This window comes from Labeo rohita, chromosome 13 (assembly GCF_022985175.1).
Source record: "Labeo rohita strain BAU-BD-2019 chromosome 13, IGBB_LRoh.1.0, whole genome shotgun sequence".
In the NCBI taxonomy this organism is placed as follows: Eukaryota; Metazoa; Chordata; class Actinopteri; order Cypriniformes; family Cyprinidae; genus Labeo; species Labeo rohita.
In genome coordinates, this window is record NC_066881.1 from 16174386 (window position 1) to 16192922 (window position 18537).

The 18537-nt window shown below is 37.7% G+C and overlaps 1 protein-coding gene across 1 annotated transcript in view; it reads left to right on the plus strand.

Annotated features, from left to right (window-relative positions):
* Window positions 1-18537, plus strand: part of ldb3a (LIM domain binding 3a) — a 51199-nt gene that overhangs the window by 13292 nt on the left and 19370 nt on the right. The window contains exons 2-6 of the mRNA XM_051126131.1: window positions 2178-2329; window positions 8175-8250; window positions 11749-11771; window positions 14836-15039; window positions 18264-18430. Of these exons, the coding sequence (XP_050982088.1) occupies window positions 2178-2329; window positions 8175-8250; window positions 11749-11771; window positions 14836-15039; window positions 18264-18430 (622 nt within the window). The remainder of the gene's footprint in view (window positions 1-2177; window positions 2330-8174; window positions 8251-11748; window positions 11772-14835; window positions 15040-18263; window positions 18431-18537) is intronic.

Sequence of the window (18537 nt, forward strand, 5' to 3'; positions counted from 1 at the left end):
ACTAACTTTGACAGAGTAATTTTGTATGTCTCCTGATGCCATTTCAGACACATACTTCTCAGTTTCTTGTTGTGGCTGGTCTACTTCTCAGGCTGTTAAAATAGGCTTTGCAGTCTTGGCACTGCTGTGTCTAAATCCTTGGCTCAGACTGGCATGCATTCGTTTATTCATTTAAAATTCAAAACAGATGGGGGAAAAACATTCAAACAGAGTCAGTTCTTTAGTTCTTCTCAATGTGAGTTTTAGTAATAGTCTCTTAGAGAGCAAAACATAACACTGTGTCAAAACTTCATAATCCAGCCAAAAGATTACAGAGACAAACATGCACACATCTGAAATCAGCTTTATTAATTTTGTGTTTACACTTAATTTTAGACATCTACATGGCTTTGAGCCATCCACAGTGAGAAGAGATGATTCTTGCTCAAAACAGCTGAAACCTTGCCAGATGTAGGAAAAAAAAAGATATATGACCGCCTAGTTCTATGGTACAGAGATGACACTGTACCATCCATATGTGCAGTCTGAAGGTTTTCCTGTATCTACTTTATATCACAGAATCCCAATTGATGGTGCGTAACATGCTTCTTTCATGCCATGGAACAGTTAGTCTTTTTAGAAAGTTGCCTGTGTGGATGCGTAGAATCTTTTAAATTTTATTTCCTGTAGGTTTTTATTTTTCCAATAATTAAGATTTTAAACTTTCTCAAATTCACAAAAACTTTTCAAGAACTTGTTGTATTTCATTGCAAAATCAAAATATATAAACCAAAAAAATCTAAATTAAGTCAGATGAACCCCAATTTTAGAAACATTAAGAACTTTTAAGTTTTGTATTAAATTAAGATTTTCTCACACAAATGAAAAAACAGCTTATTATCTTATTTGAATAAAAGGGCAGTACACACAGTAATATTTTCAAATATTGTCTCTGTTCAAAATAATGTTATTCTATTTTATGCAGCTGAATTTTCGGCATCATTGCTCCAGTCTTCAGTGTTACATGATCTTTCAGTAAAAAAACGTTTATTATTATTATCATCAATTGTCAAAAATCAATACGAACAGTTGTGCTGCTTATATTTTTGTGGAAACAGTAATATGTTTTTTTTAAGGATTTTTTTGATGAATAAAGAGTTCAGAAAAACTGCTTTCATTTGTAATAAATCTTTTGTAACATTATGAATGTCTTTACAGTCACTTCTGATCATGCTTGCTGAGTAAAAGTATTCATTGTTTAAGAAACTCTAACTTTAAAACAATAGTATATAACTACAAGTTCTAAATGTGACCGTGGACCACAAAAGCAGTCATAAGGGTCCATTTTTTTTTAAATTGAGAAATTTATAAGCTGAATAAATAAGCTTTCCATTGATGTATGGTTTGTTAGGATATGTCAATATTTGACCGATATACAACTATTTGAAAATCTGGCTTCTGAGGGTGCAAAAAATCAAAATATTGAGAAAATCGCCTTGTCCAAATAAAGGTCTTAGCAATGCATATTACTAATCAAAAACTTTTGATATATTTATGGTAGGAAATTTATAAAATATGTTTTCTTAATATCCTAATGATTTTTTGCATAAAAGAAAAATATCATTTTGACCCATACAGTGTATTTTTGGCTTTTGCTACCAATATACGTGTGCTACTTACGACTGGTTTTGTGGTGTTTGTGATAAAACAATCAATAAATCTCACAAAGCCTTTTAAAAACATGCAAAATATGACCCGGACACATTCTTTATTTAATTCACATTATATACTTCATACATATAAATTCTGATTGACTTAGGGTCTGTAGACTAAGTGCATATCTTTATTCTGCAATCACAGTCTTATTTTTAGCAAGAGGAACACATTATCTGTTCCAGCACTAAACATGCAGCATGCCAAATGTGTGCTTAAGACCTCTTTGTGCACCCAGCTGTCATGGATTCAGAATCTGTGTGTTTTAATCATCCACTGATTTTATTGAGAGGGTATCAAGCAAGCACCTGTAAATGATGGAGCTTTTTCTATTGTTCAGCTTTATTTATACATCCAACCTACGTTTTCAGTCTCATGTGGAGGCCGACAAATGAAGACCACATTATTACCTTGTCTAAGTATTGTGTTTGCAGAAGTGCTGAGCTGTCAGTATTTAATTTATAAGCTTGTTTGTTTTGTGGCAGATTACACCAGGGAGCAAGGCAGCCTCCAGCAACCTGATCCAGGGTGACATCATCGTGGCCATTGATGGGGTCAGCACAGAGGGGATGACACATCTCGAGGCCCAAAACAAGATCAAGTCTGCCAACTTCAATCTGGCCCTCACTATGCAAAGGTACAGTTTTGGAGGTGTGTGTGTGTATGTGTGTTTGTGAACCATTCTGAAATTTGAGCTCAGTACGTTTTGGAAAGATGTCTCTTATGCTCACCAAGACTGCATTTATCTGATCCAAATAAATAGTAAAAACAGTAATATTATAAAATGTTGTTACAATGTAACATAACTCTTTTTTTATTTTAATATACACTGACCAAAATTATGAACGCAACACTTTTGTTTTTGCCCCCATTTATCTTGAGCTGAACTTAAAGATCATAAGACTTTTTTTATGTACACAAAAGGCCTATTTCTCTCAAATATTGTTCACAAATCTGTCTAAATCTGTGTTAGTGAGCACTTCTCCTTTGCAGAGATAATCCATCCACCTCACAGGTGTGGCATATCAAGATGCTGATTAGACAGCATGATTATTCCACAGGTGTGCTTTAGGCCGGCCACAATAAAAGGCCACTCTAAAATGTGCAGTTTTTCTGTTTTTGGGGGGGGACGGGGAGGTCCGAAAAACAGTCTGATTGATTGTGGCCTATGGAATGTTGGTCCACTTCTCTTCAATTGCTTGGCGAAGTTGCTGGATATTGGCAGGAACTGGAAAACGCTGTCATATATGCCGATCCAGAGCATCCCAAACATGCTCAATGGGTGATATGTCCGGTGAGTATGCTGGACATGCAAGAACTGGGATGTTTTCAGCTTCCAGGAATTGTGTACAGATCCTTGCAACATGGGGCTGTGCATTATCATGCTGCAACATGAGGTGATGGTTGTGGATGAATGGCACAACAATGGGCCTCAGGATCTTGTCACGGTATCTCTGTGCATTCAAAATGCATCAAAAAAAAATGCACCTGTGTTCATTGTCCATAACATACGTCTGTCCATACCATAATCCCACCGCCACCGTGGGCCACTCGATCCACAACGATGACATCAGCAAACCGCTCACCCACACGACACCATACACGCTGTCTGCCATCTGCCCTGTACAGTGAAAACCGAGAATTATCCATGAAGAGAACACCTCTCCAAAGTGGCAGATGCCATTGAATGTGAGTACTTACCCTCTCAAGTCGGTTACGACGACGAACTGCAGTCAGGTCGTGACCCCGATGAGGACGACGAGCATGCAGATGAGCTTCCCTGAGACGGTTTCTGACAGTTTGTGCAGAAATTCTTTGTCTATGCAAACCGATTGTTGCAGCAGCTGTCTGGGTGGCTAGTCTCAGTCGATCTTGGGGGGTGAAGATGCTGGATGTGGAGGTCCTGGGCTGGTGTGGTTACATGTGGTCTGCAGTTGTGAGGCCGGTTGGATGTATTGCCAAATTCTCTGAAACACCTTTGGAGACGGCTTATGGAAGAGAAATCAACATTCAATTCACGGGCAACAGCTCTGGCGGACATTCCTGCAGTCAGCATGGCAATTGCACACTCTCTCAAAATTTGTGACGTCTGTGGCATTGTGCTGTGTGATAAAACTGCACATTTTAGAGTGGCCTTTTATTGTGGCCAGCCTAAGGCACACCTGTGCAATAATCATGCTGTCTAATCAGCATCTGGATATGCCACACCTGTGAGGTGGATGGATTATCTCTGCAAAGGAGAAGTGCTCACTAACTTAGATTTAGACAGATTTGTGAACAATATTTGAGAGAAATAGGCCTTTTGTGTACATAAAAAAAGTCTTAGATCTTTGAGTTCAGCTCATGAAAAATGGGGACAAAAACAAAAGTGTTGCGTTTATAATTTTGGTCAGTGTAATTAAAAATGTAATTATTCCTGTGATGGCAAAGCTGAACTTTCAGCAGACATTACTTTAGTCTTCAGTGTATAATGATCGTTCAGGAATCATTCTAATTCTAACATTTACATTTCAAAAATAAGTCTTATTATTCACTGATGCATTTGTCTATTATAATACTTTCCAAACCCTTTTGAAACTAGGAAGGATGTGGAAGTACTCAGAAATTTGGTATTGTGTATGACACATGTAGAGTCTGTAGAAATGTGAAAGAAGCCTGTTGGATTGAATCAGAGTTTCTTTTATTCTGTTGAAGGTAATAAACTGATCTGCCATGTTTACGCTGTGATCCACACTGGTATTTAATCTGTCTTGGCAACCACAAGTTTGTAACGATCTGTATTTTCACTGACAGCTCTGAGGCAGCCTTTCTCATCCTCTTGTGTGATCTGTCAATTCTGTAGCTACAAACACCTTAGGAATTGAATTAATTATAGTGAATACAGATGATAGTGGGTCTCATGGGTTACTGTGATGAAGATGCTATTGTTGGCTCATTCACTGCAGTGTAATAAAAGCAGGCCTTGACTGTTCAGTGTAGTCAATCATGGGATTAATTTTTATGAACCGTAAACAGACTGCAGCTTCAATGAGATTTTGTGTGAGTTCAGATGAGCTCTGCATGTGTTTAGCCAGGGAAAGGTCATGTGATTTTATTGCCTTCGTGTCTGACAACTCACTGGCTTTATCAGCTTTGATTCATGTTACTCATTTTCAGCATTACTAGACAAGCGTTCGATAGGCAAGCATCCACACATTTTAAAAGCTCTTAAAAACAGACAATACATATACATGCACTCAAGCTCCGAAACTCAGCAGAATCTTTCTTCACGCCCTCTGGCAAGTGTCCATTCATCCATCAGCAACCTCATACTAACTTGATAAGCTTTTTTCCAGCCTTGTGCTCCAACTCAAGGCTTCCCAGCACTGGCACAGCATAGCTTTAAACAAGGTTATGTTCACACTGCAGTTGATCTGGATCACTTTCGTATTCTTATATGGATATGATTTTTGAACTTTGCAGTTAAAATAGAATCCATGCAACTTTATTTAGCTTAAATGGGACATCGGATGCAAAATTCACTTTTTGATTGTGTTTGTATCAAAATCTGTCTTAGCAGTGTGTGGACACAACCACCCTACAATGATAAAAATCCATTCATTCCTTTTTTCATCCCCAAAAAACCTAAACGGTCTCCATTATCAAGCTGTTTTGATTTTCTCAGGCCCCGCCCATGACCGCTGACGGACTGTGCCATATTAGCATATTTCCACCCTCAGCCAGTTGTACGCCGTCCGCCATTTTCTCCACATTCGAGCAGCTGTAGCGATGTTTCATAACCACACTCTTAAAAATAAAGGTGGTGAACAGGCAACAGGTCATAGGTAGCCATGGCTCATTGATGCATGTGGGGAGTGAAGGCTGGCTCGTGTGTTCTGATCCATCAGATGAGCTTCTGTAGCTCAAATTGCTCAAGTTAATGCTGGTTCTGATAGAAGGGTGTCAGAATCCATAGTGCATTGCAGTTTGTTGTGTATGGGGCTGCATAGCCGCAGACCAGTTAGGGTGTCCATGCTGACCCCTGTCCACCTCCGAAACTGCCAGCAGTAGCCACGTGAGCTTCAGAACTGGGCCGCGGAGCAATGGAACAAAGTGGCCTTTTCTTTTACATCATGTGGATGGCTAAGTGCGTCACTTACCTGGTGAGCACATGGCACCAGGGAGCACTATGGGAAGAAGTCAAGCCGGCAGAGGCGGTGTGATGCTTTAGGCAATGTTCTGCTTGGAAAGCTTGGGTTCTGCCATCCATGTGGATGTTACTTTGACACATACCACCTACCTAAGCAATGTTGCAGACCATGTACACCCTTTCATGTAAACGGTATTCCCTGATGGCCTCTTTCAGCAGGATAATGCACCCTACCGCAAAGAAAAAATGGTTCAGGAATGGTATGAGGGGCACAACAACGTGCTTGAGGTGTTGACTTGGCCTCCAAATTCCCCAGATCTCAATACAATCCAGCATCTGTGGGATGTGTTGGACAAACAAGTCTGATCCATGGAGGCCCCACCTCGCAACTTACAGGACTTAAAGGATCTGCTGCTAACATCTTGGTGCCAGATACCACAGCCCACCTTCTGGGGTCTAGTGGAGTCCATGTCTCGACGGGTCAGGGCTGTTTTGGCAGCAAGAAGGGGGGCCAACACAATATTAGAAAGGTGGTCATAATGTTATTCTTGATCGGTGTATATGTTGATGCCAAATAATGTTTTTCACATGATTTAAACTAAAATTTTAATTCTACTGCTGATGCAGAGTTTTTAGAATGGAAAACTGGAAGAAGTTGTAATGTCTGGTTTCAAGTACAATATTACATTATGGAATGTGTTGATAGTGTTATGATGAACATGACAAGCTAGAGTGCATTGTGTTATGGTTAGTGTCTGGTATATGTGGACAACATCAGATTTGAGCTGGAAAAAGTCATAATTGGGATGCATCGAAGGCTCTTGGGTAGAGTGATCAACGAATCAAAAGAGTGGAATGAAAGATATCTGCTGTTTATTCTAGGCATGTAGTACAAATGTCAGTCATCAAAAGACAAAGCTTCAAATTACTAAAAAAACCACTTTTTTTCAGTGATTTCTGTGTTGTGTTTGATGTGTGACCCATGCAGAGGGAATCGCATGCCTGGGTTAGTGTATCTCCCTCATGGACCGTGAGATACGTGAAATTTATGAGTTTGTAAAAACATTCTTGATATCTTCAGTGCAGAATGCAATTCTGATATATCTTAGTTCTTAAGTCAGGTTAGTTCACTTTATCTTGAGTAAAACCTACAAAAAAGGCATGTTCACCTTTATTTCCCCTCTTTGAGCATACCTGCAGGGATTACACCGGACCATCCTTCCTTTGCTTTAACACGCTTAATAGATCCCAGAGTTCCCTCTGCAAGGGCTGTTGTTATAAAGTGTACACGTAGGGTGAGACAGACTTTAAAGGAGTAGCTCACTTCCAGAACAAAAAAATACATATAAGTACACGTAGGGTGAGACAGACTTTAAAGGAGTAGCTCACTTCCAGAACAAAAAAATACATATAATGTACTTACCCCCTTGTTATCGAAGATGTTCATATTTTTTTTTCTTCAGTCATAAAGAAATTATGTTTTTTGAGGGAAAACATTTCAGGACATTTCTCCATATAGTGGATGTCTATGCTGCCCACGAGTTTGAAGTTCCAAAATGCGGTTTAAATGCAGCGTCAAAGGACTCTAAACGATCCCAGCCGAGGAAGAAGGGCCAATCATTTCGCTAAATAAGACCCTTTTTCCTCAGCTGGAATCGAAAAGTTTGGAAGTTCAAACTCGCGGGCACCATTGAAGTCCATTATATGGAGATAATTCCTGAAATGTTTCACTTAAGAAACATAATTTCTTATCAAGTGAAGAAAGAAAGAAATGAACATCTTGGATGACAACGGAGCAAGTAAATTATCTGTTAATTTTTGTTCTGGAAGTGAACTACTTCTTTAACACTTGTCAAGATACATTATCTACTTTGTTGTCAACCTCTACTGTGTTCCAAGAACTTCTCTTTTGTAATTTGTTCTTTGTGCTTTTCTTTTTGCACAAATTTTCAAACAATGTGCACTTTAAAGTATGTTAGTTTTTTTCCACCTTTGTGTACAGGGCACGTAATGTTTTAAATTTTTCCTCTGAAAAGGTTCAATTTGGCACAAAGTCTGTTTGGACAAAAGCATTTTTCTGAGAGCTACAACAAAAACTGATTCTGCCCTGGATGGGATTCATTATGTTGTTATTGTGACAGTGTTCAAACTCAAAGGAAAGTTGAGAGATCTGGAAAACTGAAAATATTTGCCGCAAGTTTTTACACGGTTGCATCATTTATCTAGAACTGTATGTGAGATGTTTATAGTTCACCATTGGACACTGCAATTTTGTCATAAAAGATGTGATGCAGACAGTCTGTCTTAAACCCTTCTGTCATTTTCTTCAAATGTTTACTTTATTTTATCACAGGTCAAAGAGACCCACTCCAGTTCCCATGACAACACCAAGGATTGATTCCCCTATGCCTGTGATCCCCCATCAGAAGGTCTGTCACACGTTACTCACTGTCATACATACATCTGCAAACAGCATATGTCCATGCATTCATATATTTTAAGTCAAGCACAGATCAATACATACATTCCACATGAATATTCAGGAAGTGTAAAAATTAGAGCAAGCTTCAGCTGTCTTCAGGTGATTTTTTTTTTTTAAATAGAGTTATGTTAAAAATTCTTTTTAGAGGGTAAGATAATAGAGTCCGGTCTTTGGTTTTCCATAAACTCAGGATGCCTTTATCATGTATGACATCCTTACAAATGTTCTGCTCCATGTAAAAAGCCTTATGATGCCACCTGCTGGTTTTCACTTTGCATACACCATCAAAACGTTGTTAATGTAATGCTCTTCACAATTAGTTTGGCATTTCATTAAAAATATTGTTAGTCATACAAAAGGAAAGATCATAAAGCATTTGTTTCAAAATTCTAATTAGTACATACACTACCGTTCAAAAGTTTAGGGTCATTTAATAAAAGATGCAGTAAATGATCAGAAGTGACAGTGAAGACATTTATAAGATTTCACTGTTAAGTTCCACAAAAATATTAACCAGCACAACTGTTTTCAACATTGATTATATTAAGAAATGTTTCTTAAGCATCAAATCAGCATGTGACACTGAAGACTGGAGTAATGATGCTGAAAAATTAGCTTTGCCATCACAGGAATAAATTACATTTTAAAATATATTAAAGTAAGAAACAGTTGCTTTAAATTGTTATAGCATTTACTGTTTTTTTTACTGTGTTTTGATCGAATATATGCAGTCTTGGTAAGCAAGAAGTCCTAAGAGACTTTTCCAAAAAAAAAAAAAGATCTTTTTGAATGGTAGTGTACAAACTCTGAAGTGTTACTGTTTCATTAAAAATCTGCAATTTTCCACCTTCATGTGGTTACAAATCTTTATGATCAGTCTTTTGTTTTTGTTTCAACAAAAAGGAGATATTTTTTTAAAATGTCCTCTCTGCATTTCAGTATAATGAATACAAAATAATGACTATAAAGCTTTAACAATAGACATTCTACAAAATAGTTTTAACAAAAGTCATATGTTTTTCAAACAACACAAAGGTGCATATACTGTCAATTCTGACAGAATTTTCATTTTTTGTGGTAAACTATTTCTTTTGCATTCAGTAATACATAAATCCTTTTTCAAATAATTCATGTAGTATACATAGAGTGAACATAGTTAAATCATTGTCATTCTAAGCTTTCCTCTGACCAGCTCCTTCTGTTTTTTCTTTCTCAACCCTGTCCACACACATGCACAATCAGCCTGTGCAAATGAATGGAGCTCACTCAGCTTCTGCTGAGACAAACTCCAGCTACTCAAGCAAGCACACCAACCAGTCCCATAGCACTGTGGTGAGCAGTAGCAGAGAAGCTTCTTTTCCTGCTCAAAGCCATTTAGCTGCTCCGAAGGACAAATCCACCTCCGGGCAAAAAGGCCAGCAGTATAACTCCCCCATCGGTCTGTACTCGGCAGAGACATTACGAGAGATGGCCGTGCTGCAGGAGAGGGTTAAAAGCTCGGGGTCAGGCATGCCTAGTGGGTATGTAATCACAGATCGAGCCAAATCTGATGCTAGCAGCCAGGTGTGGGTAAACCTTAACCAGTGCTATTTAAAAATATAGTGTTTATTGCTAAATTAAACAGTGGGTCGGTTATAGTTCAGACCCACTGGGGTGCTAGAGTTGCTCTCGACGGAAGAATGACAGCAGCCATGCAACATTCAGAAAATAGAGGTTACATTTGTTACATTGACCCTGTTCCCCACTGGTATTAGCAGGCCAGAGGAGAATCTAGTTAAGGCTTCAAGTCTCTGAAGGAATGTGCAAGACAAATTTGAGCTGAGGCTTTAGTTGGAAGCGGCCCTCCTTCAGGTACAGTGATCCGGTTATACCAGATAATGCATCCACCAGAGGGGTTAGACTGAAAAAACTGGCAGTCAAAATGGAAAGTACACCACTGTTCAAAATTCTGGGGTCAGTATTTATTTATTTATTTATTTGTGACCCTGGACCACAAAACCAGTCATAAGGGTCAATTTTTCAAAATTGAGCTTTAAACGTCATCTAAAAGCTGAATAAACAAGCTTTTCATTGATGTATGGTTTGTTAGGATGGGACAATATTTGGCCGAGATACAACTATTCAAATATATATAATATGTGGGTGCAAAAAAATCAAAATATTGAGAAAATCACAATTAAAATTTCTAAATGAAGCTCTTACTAATGCATATTATTAATCAAAAAATAAGTTTTGATATATTTACAGTAGGAATTTTACTAAATATCTTCATGAAACATGATCTTTACTTAATTTCCTAATGATTTTTGGCATAAAAGAAAAATCAATAATTTTGACCTATACAGTGTATTTTTGGCTATTGCTACAAATATATCCCAGCGACTTAAGACTGGTTTTGTGGTCCAGGGTCACATTTATGTTTCTTATGAAAGAAATTAATACCTATTAATTATATTTAGCAAGGTTGCATAAAAGTGATCAAAAGTGACATTAAAGACAAAGTTGGTAAGCATAAGAGACTACATTCAAAAACATTTAAAAAATCAGACGAACTTGTGCAAACTCAGACTTGTATGTGCATAAATTCATGTACTGATAAGCAAAGCAAGCAATGTCGTATTGAGACATTAAAAGTGCTCTCATTCCCAGTTTGACAGTTACACTTCTGCGGTGTAACCTCAAAGCAATGCACTTTGGCAGTACTGTGGTGGATTAGGTAAATGGATGACAATGTCCTGTACCCCTCTCTGTTTACTCTCTTCCTCATATGTGGTGAAAAGGGTCTTAGCATGTGCCTCAGCACAGAGGAAATCTCAGGCCATCGAGTGATACGGACAGAGACGGGTGAGAGAGCACCTGTCGCGGGTCTCCCTATAAAAGGTCATGGAATTTCAGGGTTCAGTTTCCTAACTACACTGATACACCCCCCTCACTCCCTCCTGTCACATCTTTGCAGATAGACTCTCTCATTAAAAAAGCATTTCTCTTTTGTCACTTGTGGTCAGTGACACATCTTTTGCATTCAGTTATTTATTTATTTGCCTCTTTGAAAGGCGGCTCGCTACTGTGTGCACAAACACGTCATATCACTCACGCCAAACATACACACGCACACGTTGACACTCGAACACACTAATGTTTTTCCTCTCCCTTAAAGGTGAAGTGTGTAATTTCTGTGGCACAAACAGAATTTGTCTATTCAAGCAGCCGACTGGGTCAATGTTGAGTCAACGATGGGTCAACCAGTGGCTTGAGTTTAGGGCAGGACATGCTGATCCTGTGAAAGACAGGAAGTGTTTGAGTAGAAATTTTTGCAATTCTGAAGTTACACACTGCACCTTGATTCCTCATCTTGGAGAAGTTTCACTGGCACAACCCTTCCATGTTAAGTTTATATGAGTTGCTAACCAATGCCCTTGTTTCTGTTTCCTTTCGCCCATTGTAGGTTATTACCAACACTGCTGCCAAGTTAGTAACAGCCTCCTGGCGTAACGTTGTAGTGCTCTGTGTGGTATACGTGCATGGAATTGTTTGGAACTGCCTTTGTGGTGTGTTATCAACAATAAAGTGTGGTTAGTGAGATTTGTCATCCTGTGCAGTCTCAGCTTGCTTAAATGGTGCACTAATGCTTAATGTAAACATATTATAACACAGAGAAACATATCAGAATCTATAGAATATGTAGGCTATTTATGAGTAATCCCAGTTGGCACTGTGCTGTGTGCATTGTGTGTTTTGGGAGGCTAGAGGTTTGCTTGCTGAACTCATGTTTAGCGTTGAGAATGTGTTTGTCATAATTTTATTGGTCCACTTCTTAGTTGGTGTACTTGTAGTATTTGGGTTGGGAATTAAGAAGTATTTCTTATGCAACGCTCACGCCATGTCGTAATTACCACATTTACTATAGATGACAACCTGAGACTCTTAGTTGTGATCTGAATTATGTATTTCTGTTGCAACACTACTAACAGCAAAATTAATTTGTGTAATTTCAGTAATCAAAAGACAAAACCAAAATATAACAAGCAACAGCCATTTTTTAAGTGCCTTATTAATAATAATTTTAGTTTATAGTTAATTATAGTTTACTTAGTGGGATATTAGTTACTTTGTCTTTGGTAGCTACATTAAATTGTATTTTATCTCTTTTATTTTCTGATTATTCTTGAATTATTAAGACGTTAAAGGATTAATTCACTTCATTTACTCACTCTATGTCATCCAAAATGTTCTTTTCTTTCTTTTTGCAGTTGAAAATAAATTTTTGAGGAAAACATTCCAGGATTTTTCTTCATATAGTGGACTTCAATGGGGGTCAATGGGCTGAAGGTCCAAATTGCAGTTTCAGCGAACTAAAAATGAACAATTGCTTTACACTGAATTGCTGCTAATTTGAAAGTGAAAATAAAATGCGCACAGCATATTTAAGATGTTGCGATGGAAAGTGAGAAAAAGAGGGATTTTCTCCTCCAACTTAAAACGTCTTTGTTTTACCTTTTTTGTAAAGGGTGTTTCTGAAAGTGACTTTCTTTGCATGTTCATAAACACTGGGTTGGTACTTCCACCTACGTCGCACGTGACCTTTCCAACGTGATTACGTAATACGTAAAGTCGTGGACACAGAACTAGTGCAAGATGAGCATTTGTGGTTAAAACGTATAGAAAATGTTTTTTTTTTAGAAAATGACAGATCGTTTCTCTAGACAAGACCCTTATTCTTTGGCTGGGATTGTGTAGTGCCCTTTGAAACTGCAATCTGGACCTTCAACCTGTTGGTTCCCACTGAAGTCCACAATATGGAGAAAAAACCTGGAATACTTTCCTCAAAAAAGAATGTAAACGGTTTTTACAAGTCAGAATCTCACAATCGCTGTAATTCTGACATGCCATGAGCGCATATTTATTCACAATCAAATTCCTTATTTATTTATTTATTTATTTTAAAAATGCCATAATTAAATGATGTCCAGTTCTGTTAATGGTTCTAGCACATGTATGAAGTACTTTACTGAAATACTCTGATCAATCTTTTCCAAGTATTCTTTTACATTTATTAGTTATCAAAATCATCTTGTCTTCTTTTTAATTTATTTTTTTAAAAAAACACTTAAAGAATCATAAATGTAATTGTTAAGGAACTGGAATTGTTAAGAGAAATTAGAATCCGAACTGGAACTTAAATTCTAGCTGATTACCATCCCTGTTTAGCATATTATGTTATACTGCTTGCTGTAGTTATACAAGTAATGGTATGTTGAGTGCAGTAGCAAGTTTTTGGTGTGTGAAGCGTGTTTTTGACATGTTGTTTCTGCCATAAAATTTGACTTATCCTTTTATTTATTTACCTATTTAAAGGATTACTTAGTTTCCAGAATAAAAATTTCCTAATAATTTACTCAGCCCCATGTCATCCACGATATTTACATCTTTGTTTCTTCAGTCGCAAAGAAAAAAGTTTTTATAAGGGAAAACATTTCAGGATTTTTCTCCAATTAGTGGAATTCAGCAGTGCTCAATGGATTGAAGGTTAAAAATGTAGTTTTAATGCAGCTTCAAAAGGCTCTAAACAATCCCAGCAGAGGAATATCTAGCTAAACGATTGGTAATTTTCTTGAATTAATATTTACACACTTTTTTTCATCTTGTCTAGCTCTATGGTTCAAGAAAAAGTTAGGGTATGTCAAAAAACTCTCATCTCATTTTCTCCTCCAACTTCAAAATCGTCCTACATGACTGTTTTACCTTTTTTTGTAAATGGCATTTGATCTTCTTTGCACATTCACTTTGTAAACAAAAATGTAGGGTGATTTTGAAGTTGGAGGAGAAAAGAGATGGGAGTTTTTTGACACCCTACCTGTATTGAACCGTAATAAACAGGGTATGCATGTGCATCGCAGAGCTAGACAAGATAAGCCTTTGAGGTTAAAAAAAAAAGATTTTTTTTTTTTTAGAAAATAACCAAACGTTTCACGGCTGGGATCGCCCCTTTAAAGCTGCACTGAAACTGTATTTTTAACCTTCAATCCGTTGAGCACCATTGAACTCCACTATGGAGAAAAATCCTGGAATGTTTTCCTCAAAAAAACTTAATTTCTTTGCATCTGAAGAAAGAATGACATGAACATTTTGGATGACGTGGGGTGCGTCAATTATCAGGAAATTTTTATTTTGGAAGTGGAGTAATCCTTTAATTATTATCATAAATAACTCTCACCTGCAACATGAATTTCCATGCTGGTCCAGACCGGTCTAGGTGTTGGGCCCGTATAAGCATGCTGTTGACTAGCAGAACTGGTCGACCGGCATGGTTTTTCAGGTGGTTAATCTAATCAAGAAGCTTTGTTGAAATACCAGCATGCCAGCATCCGAAACACAACATATGCTGGTATTATCAACTGGGTTCTTACCTTGCCCTCCCAATTCATTGTCCACATTCCCTTCATCTCACTCTCTCTGTCTAACCTCCATTTTATCTCTCTTGTCTCTCTTCTACCCATACTCATCCCTTATCACCACTCCCTCACTCGCACAGCAATGAGTACGTGCCCAGCTTCAACCCAATAGCTCTGAAGGACACTGCACTCTCCACCAACAAGCCCATTGAGGTGAAGGGGCCTGGAGGCAAGGCCACCATCATCCATGCGCAGTACAACACCCCCATCAGCATGTACTCCCAGGATGCTATAATGGATGCCATCGCTGGCCAGTCCCAGGCCAGGGGTAGCGAGATGTCTGGGTAAGACCTGTCACGCCTAACTGCGTCTTCTCCCTCGTACCACGACCTGCATGACACACGTTTGCTATAATGCCTGTCAAACAGCCACGCTTGTCTGGGCCAGCGCTATTTGCTAATGCTCAAGAGGCTAAAGACTTCCCAAGGATGTCTGATCATAGTCTGGATATAGTCGCGATCAGTTTCAAAGTATTGATCTGTTGTAAATTGTACAATACGAACGTGTTGCCATACAGAAACACAAGAAAGGTTTTCAGAGATTTAAGTGTTGAGTATGTAGAGTTTCTATGGAACCAGCTGGATTTTTGTGTGCTTTTTGAAATGGGGATGATGATGGGAATGCACAGTTGCACAGGTTAGGGATCGTGTTTTATAGGTGAACTACCTTTCAAAAGTTTGGGGTCAATAATTTTTTAAGAAATCATTTTTTAATCAGAAAGGGTGCATTCAGTTGATCAAAAGTGACAGTAAAGACATTAAAGATGTTAAGAAATATTTCTGTTTCTATTATATGTGCTTTATAAGTTTATAAATTTCCACAAAAATATTAAGCAGCACAGCTGTTTTCAATATTTGTAATAATAGGAAATGTTTCTTGAGAACCACATTATCATGTGACAGACTAATGGCTGCTGAAAATTCAGTTTTGCCATCACATTATATTTTAAAATATATTAAAATAGAAAACAGTTATTTTGCATTGTAATAATATTTTACAATATTACTGTTTTTACTGTATTTTTGATTAAATATATGCAGCCTTGGTGAGCATAAGAGATTCAAAAAACTCTTACCGACTACAAACTTTTGAATGGCAATGTGTGTTTTGATAGTGTGACCTGGTCATCTGTACAAGTGTGAACTGTGTATCTGTGCACTTTTTGTCCTGTGTATCCATGAGTTTTAGCAGTGATCTACATATTTTTATGTATGTTGGTGCCAGTTTTCTGATGTCCTGTGGTTTTTGTATGGTTTGAAATCTTGAAAATGAGAGATCAGGCTTTCGGTCCCATGTCAGAAGCCACTCTCTAATGCATAACATAGAAGCTTTATCTAATTCTCCCTCTCTCGCTCCATCCTTTCGTCCATCATTTCATCTACCCATCACACTGTACGTCACGTACCCTGTCCCCACCTTACCTGTGTCCAATCTCAATGGCCCTGCCTGGCAGCAATGAAACTGACTCTCCGCTATCGTAAGTAGCCTGATCCATCTGTTTGATATGAGCAGTCTCTTTCCGTCTCATCCCTTGCACATTGCATGCCTGATCGCCACATTATCCCTTTCTCTCTCATCTCTTTCTCTAACCTCCCTTTGATTAATCTGGAGCATCTGGAGTTCTGAAATGCACCTGGTTTTCATGAGCTGAGACTGTCCTGTGACTTTTGAAATAGTTTTGTCTTTTTATTTAGCCGAATGCAACGATGACCTCACATACTACTCTTTTTACTCCTCTCAGAATGCACCTTTTACTTCCCTCTCAGATTCTGTTGTGAAACCACTTATAGTGCTGCTAGGTGACTTTAAAGAGTGTTTGGTGGAAATGTGTTTAAATGCTGAGGTTTACAGATGGAGGGTCTGCTAATGTGGAAACACAAAATCAGTCAGCGATTGTGTTTTAGATGCCAGCAAACAGATTTCTGAATGCACTGCTCTGTCATTCTTCTGGGTAAGAGATATAAGATGTCTAAAATATGCTGTCATACTGCATTTGGTAGTGGTAAGCAAGCTTCTGCCCATGCTTTTCTGTTTATCAGCACTCATATGAAATATGCTGCATAATATTCATTGATTTATTTCAAATAATCAGTGTAAACAAACATACAGCTGAGGTCAAAAGTTTACACACACCATGCGGAATCTGCAAAATGTTAATTATTTTAAAATAGGAGGGATCATACAAAATAAATGTTATTTTTATTTAGTACTGAACTGAATAAGATATTTCACATAAAATAGGTTTACATATAGTCCACAAGAGAAGATATTAGATGAATTTATAAAAATGGCCCCATTCAAAAGTTTACAGTTGTTATCTGAATGATCCATAGCTGTTTTTTTATTATTTTTTTTTTTTAAGTCATAGTTGTTAATGAGTCTCTTGTTTGTCCTGAACAGTTAAACTTCCCACTGTTCTTCAGAAAAAATCCTTCAGGTTTCATAAATTCTTTGAATTTTTAGCATTTTTGTGTATTTAAACCCTTTCCAACAATGACTGTATGATTTTGAGATCAATCTTTTCACACAGAGGACAACTGAGGAACTCATATGCAACTATTACAGAAGTTTCAAACGCTCACTGATGCTTCAGAAGGAAACGTGATGCATTAAGAGCCAGGGGGTGAAAACTTTTTGAATTTGAATATCAGGGTAAATGTGACTTACTTTGTCTTCTTGGAAACATGCAAGTATCTTCTGTAGCTTCTGAAGGGCAATCAAAATATGATATTTAGGCAAAGTAAGAAAAATGTGCACATCTTCATTCTTTTCAAAAGTTTTCACCCCTGGATCTCAATGCATGGTTTTTCCTTTTGAAGCATCAGTGAGTGTTTGAACCTTCTGTAATAGTTGCATATGAGTCCCTCAGTTGTCCTCAGTGAGAAAAGAGGGATCTCAAAATCATACAGTCATTACTGGAAAAAAGCTGGAAAAACTAAAGAATTTGTGAGACATGAAGGATTTTTCTGAAGAACAGCGGGCAGTTTAACTGTTCAGGACAAACAAGGGACTCAAGAACAACTATCACTAAACAAACAAGCAAAATAAAAAAAGACAGCTGTGAATCATTCAGGTACCAACACAGTATTAAGATTTAAGCATATGTAAACTTTTGAACGGGTAAATTTTATAAATTCAACTGTTATTTTCTCTTGTGGACTGTATGTAAATGTCTCTTATGTGAAATATCTTATTCAGGTCAGTAGTAAAGAAAAAAATAACTTGCATTTTTTTATGACCCCTCCTATTTTGGTAAAATAATTAACATTTTGCAGATTCTGAAAGGTGTGTGTAAATTTTTGACCTCAACTGTATGTTAGGCTAGTCACTGTAAATTAGTAATAATGGCAGTAAATTAGTCAGAATGGATGCATTTACATCTTGTTTTAACTTAAACATCAACAAAAATTGTTTTAATATCGTTAAACATGAAAATACTTTCAACATTCCGGTCATGTTGATAGGAAAGTGTGTGTTTTCACGCGACCGGCTCTTTCTGTGGTTGCAGTAATCTGCCAGTTAAAGACCGTGTTATAGACAGTGCTTCCCCAGTGTATCAGGCCGTCATCCCCAGTGAAACCAATGAACTGGGGCCGGCTGATTGGGCCAAAAGAGCCGCCCAGCTGCAGTCTAAGTCCTTCCGTGTCCTCGCCCACATTACTGGAACTGAATACAGTAAGTCTGCCTGCATGTTTTAGTCACTTTGCTTCTGTTTTGATGTAGATTTTGATTTAAAGCGTAGAGTCTGACATGTTCTCTCTTTGTCTTTTCTCTTCTCTTCT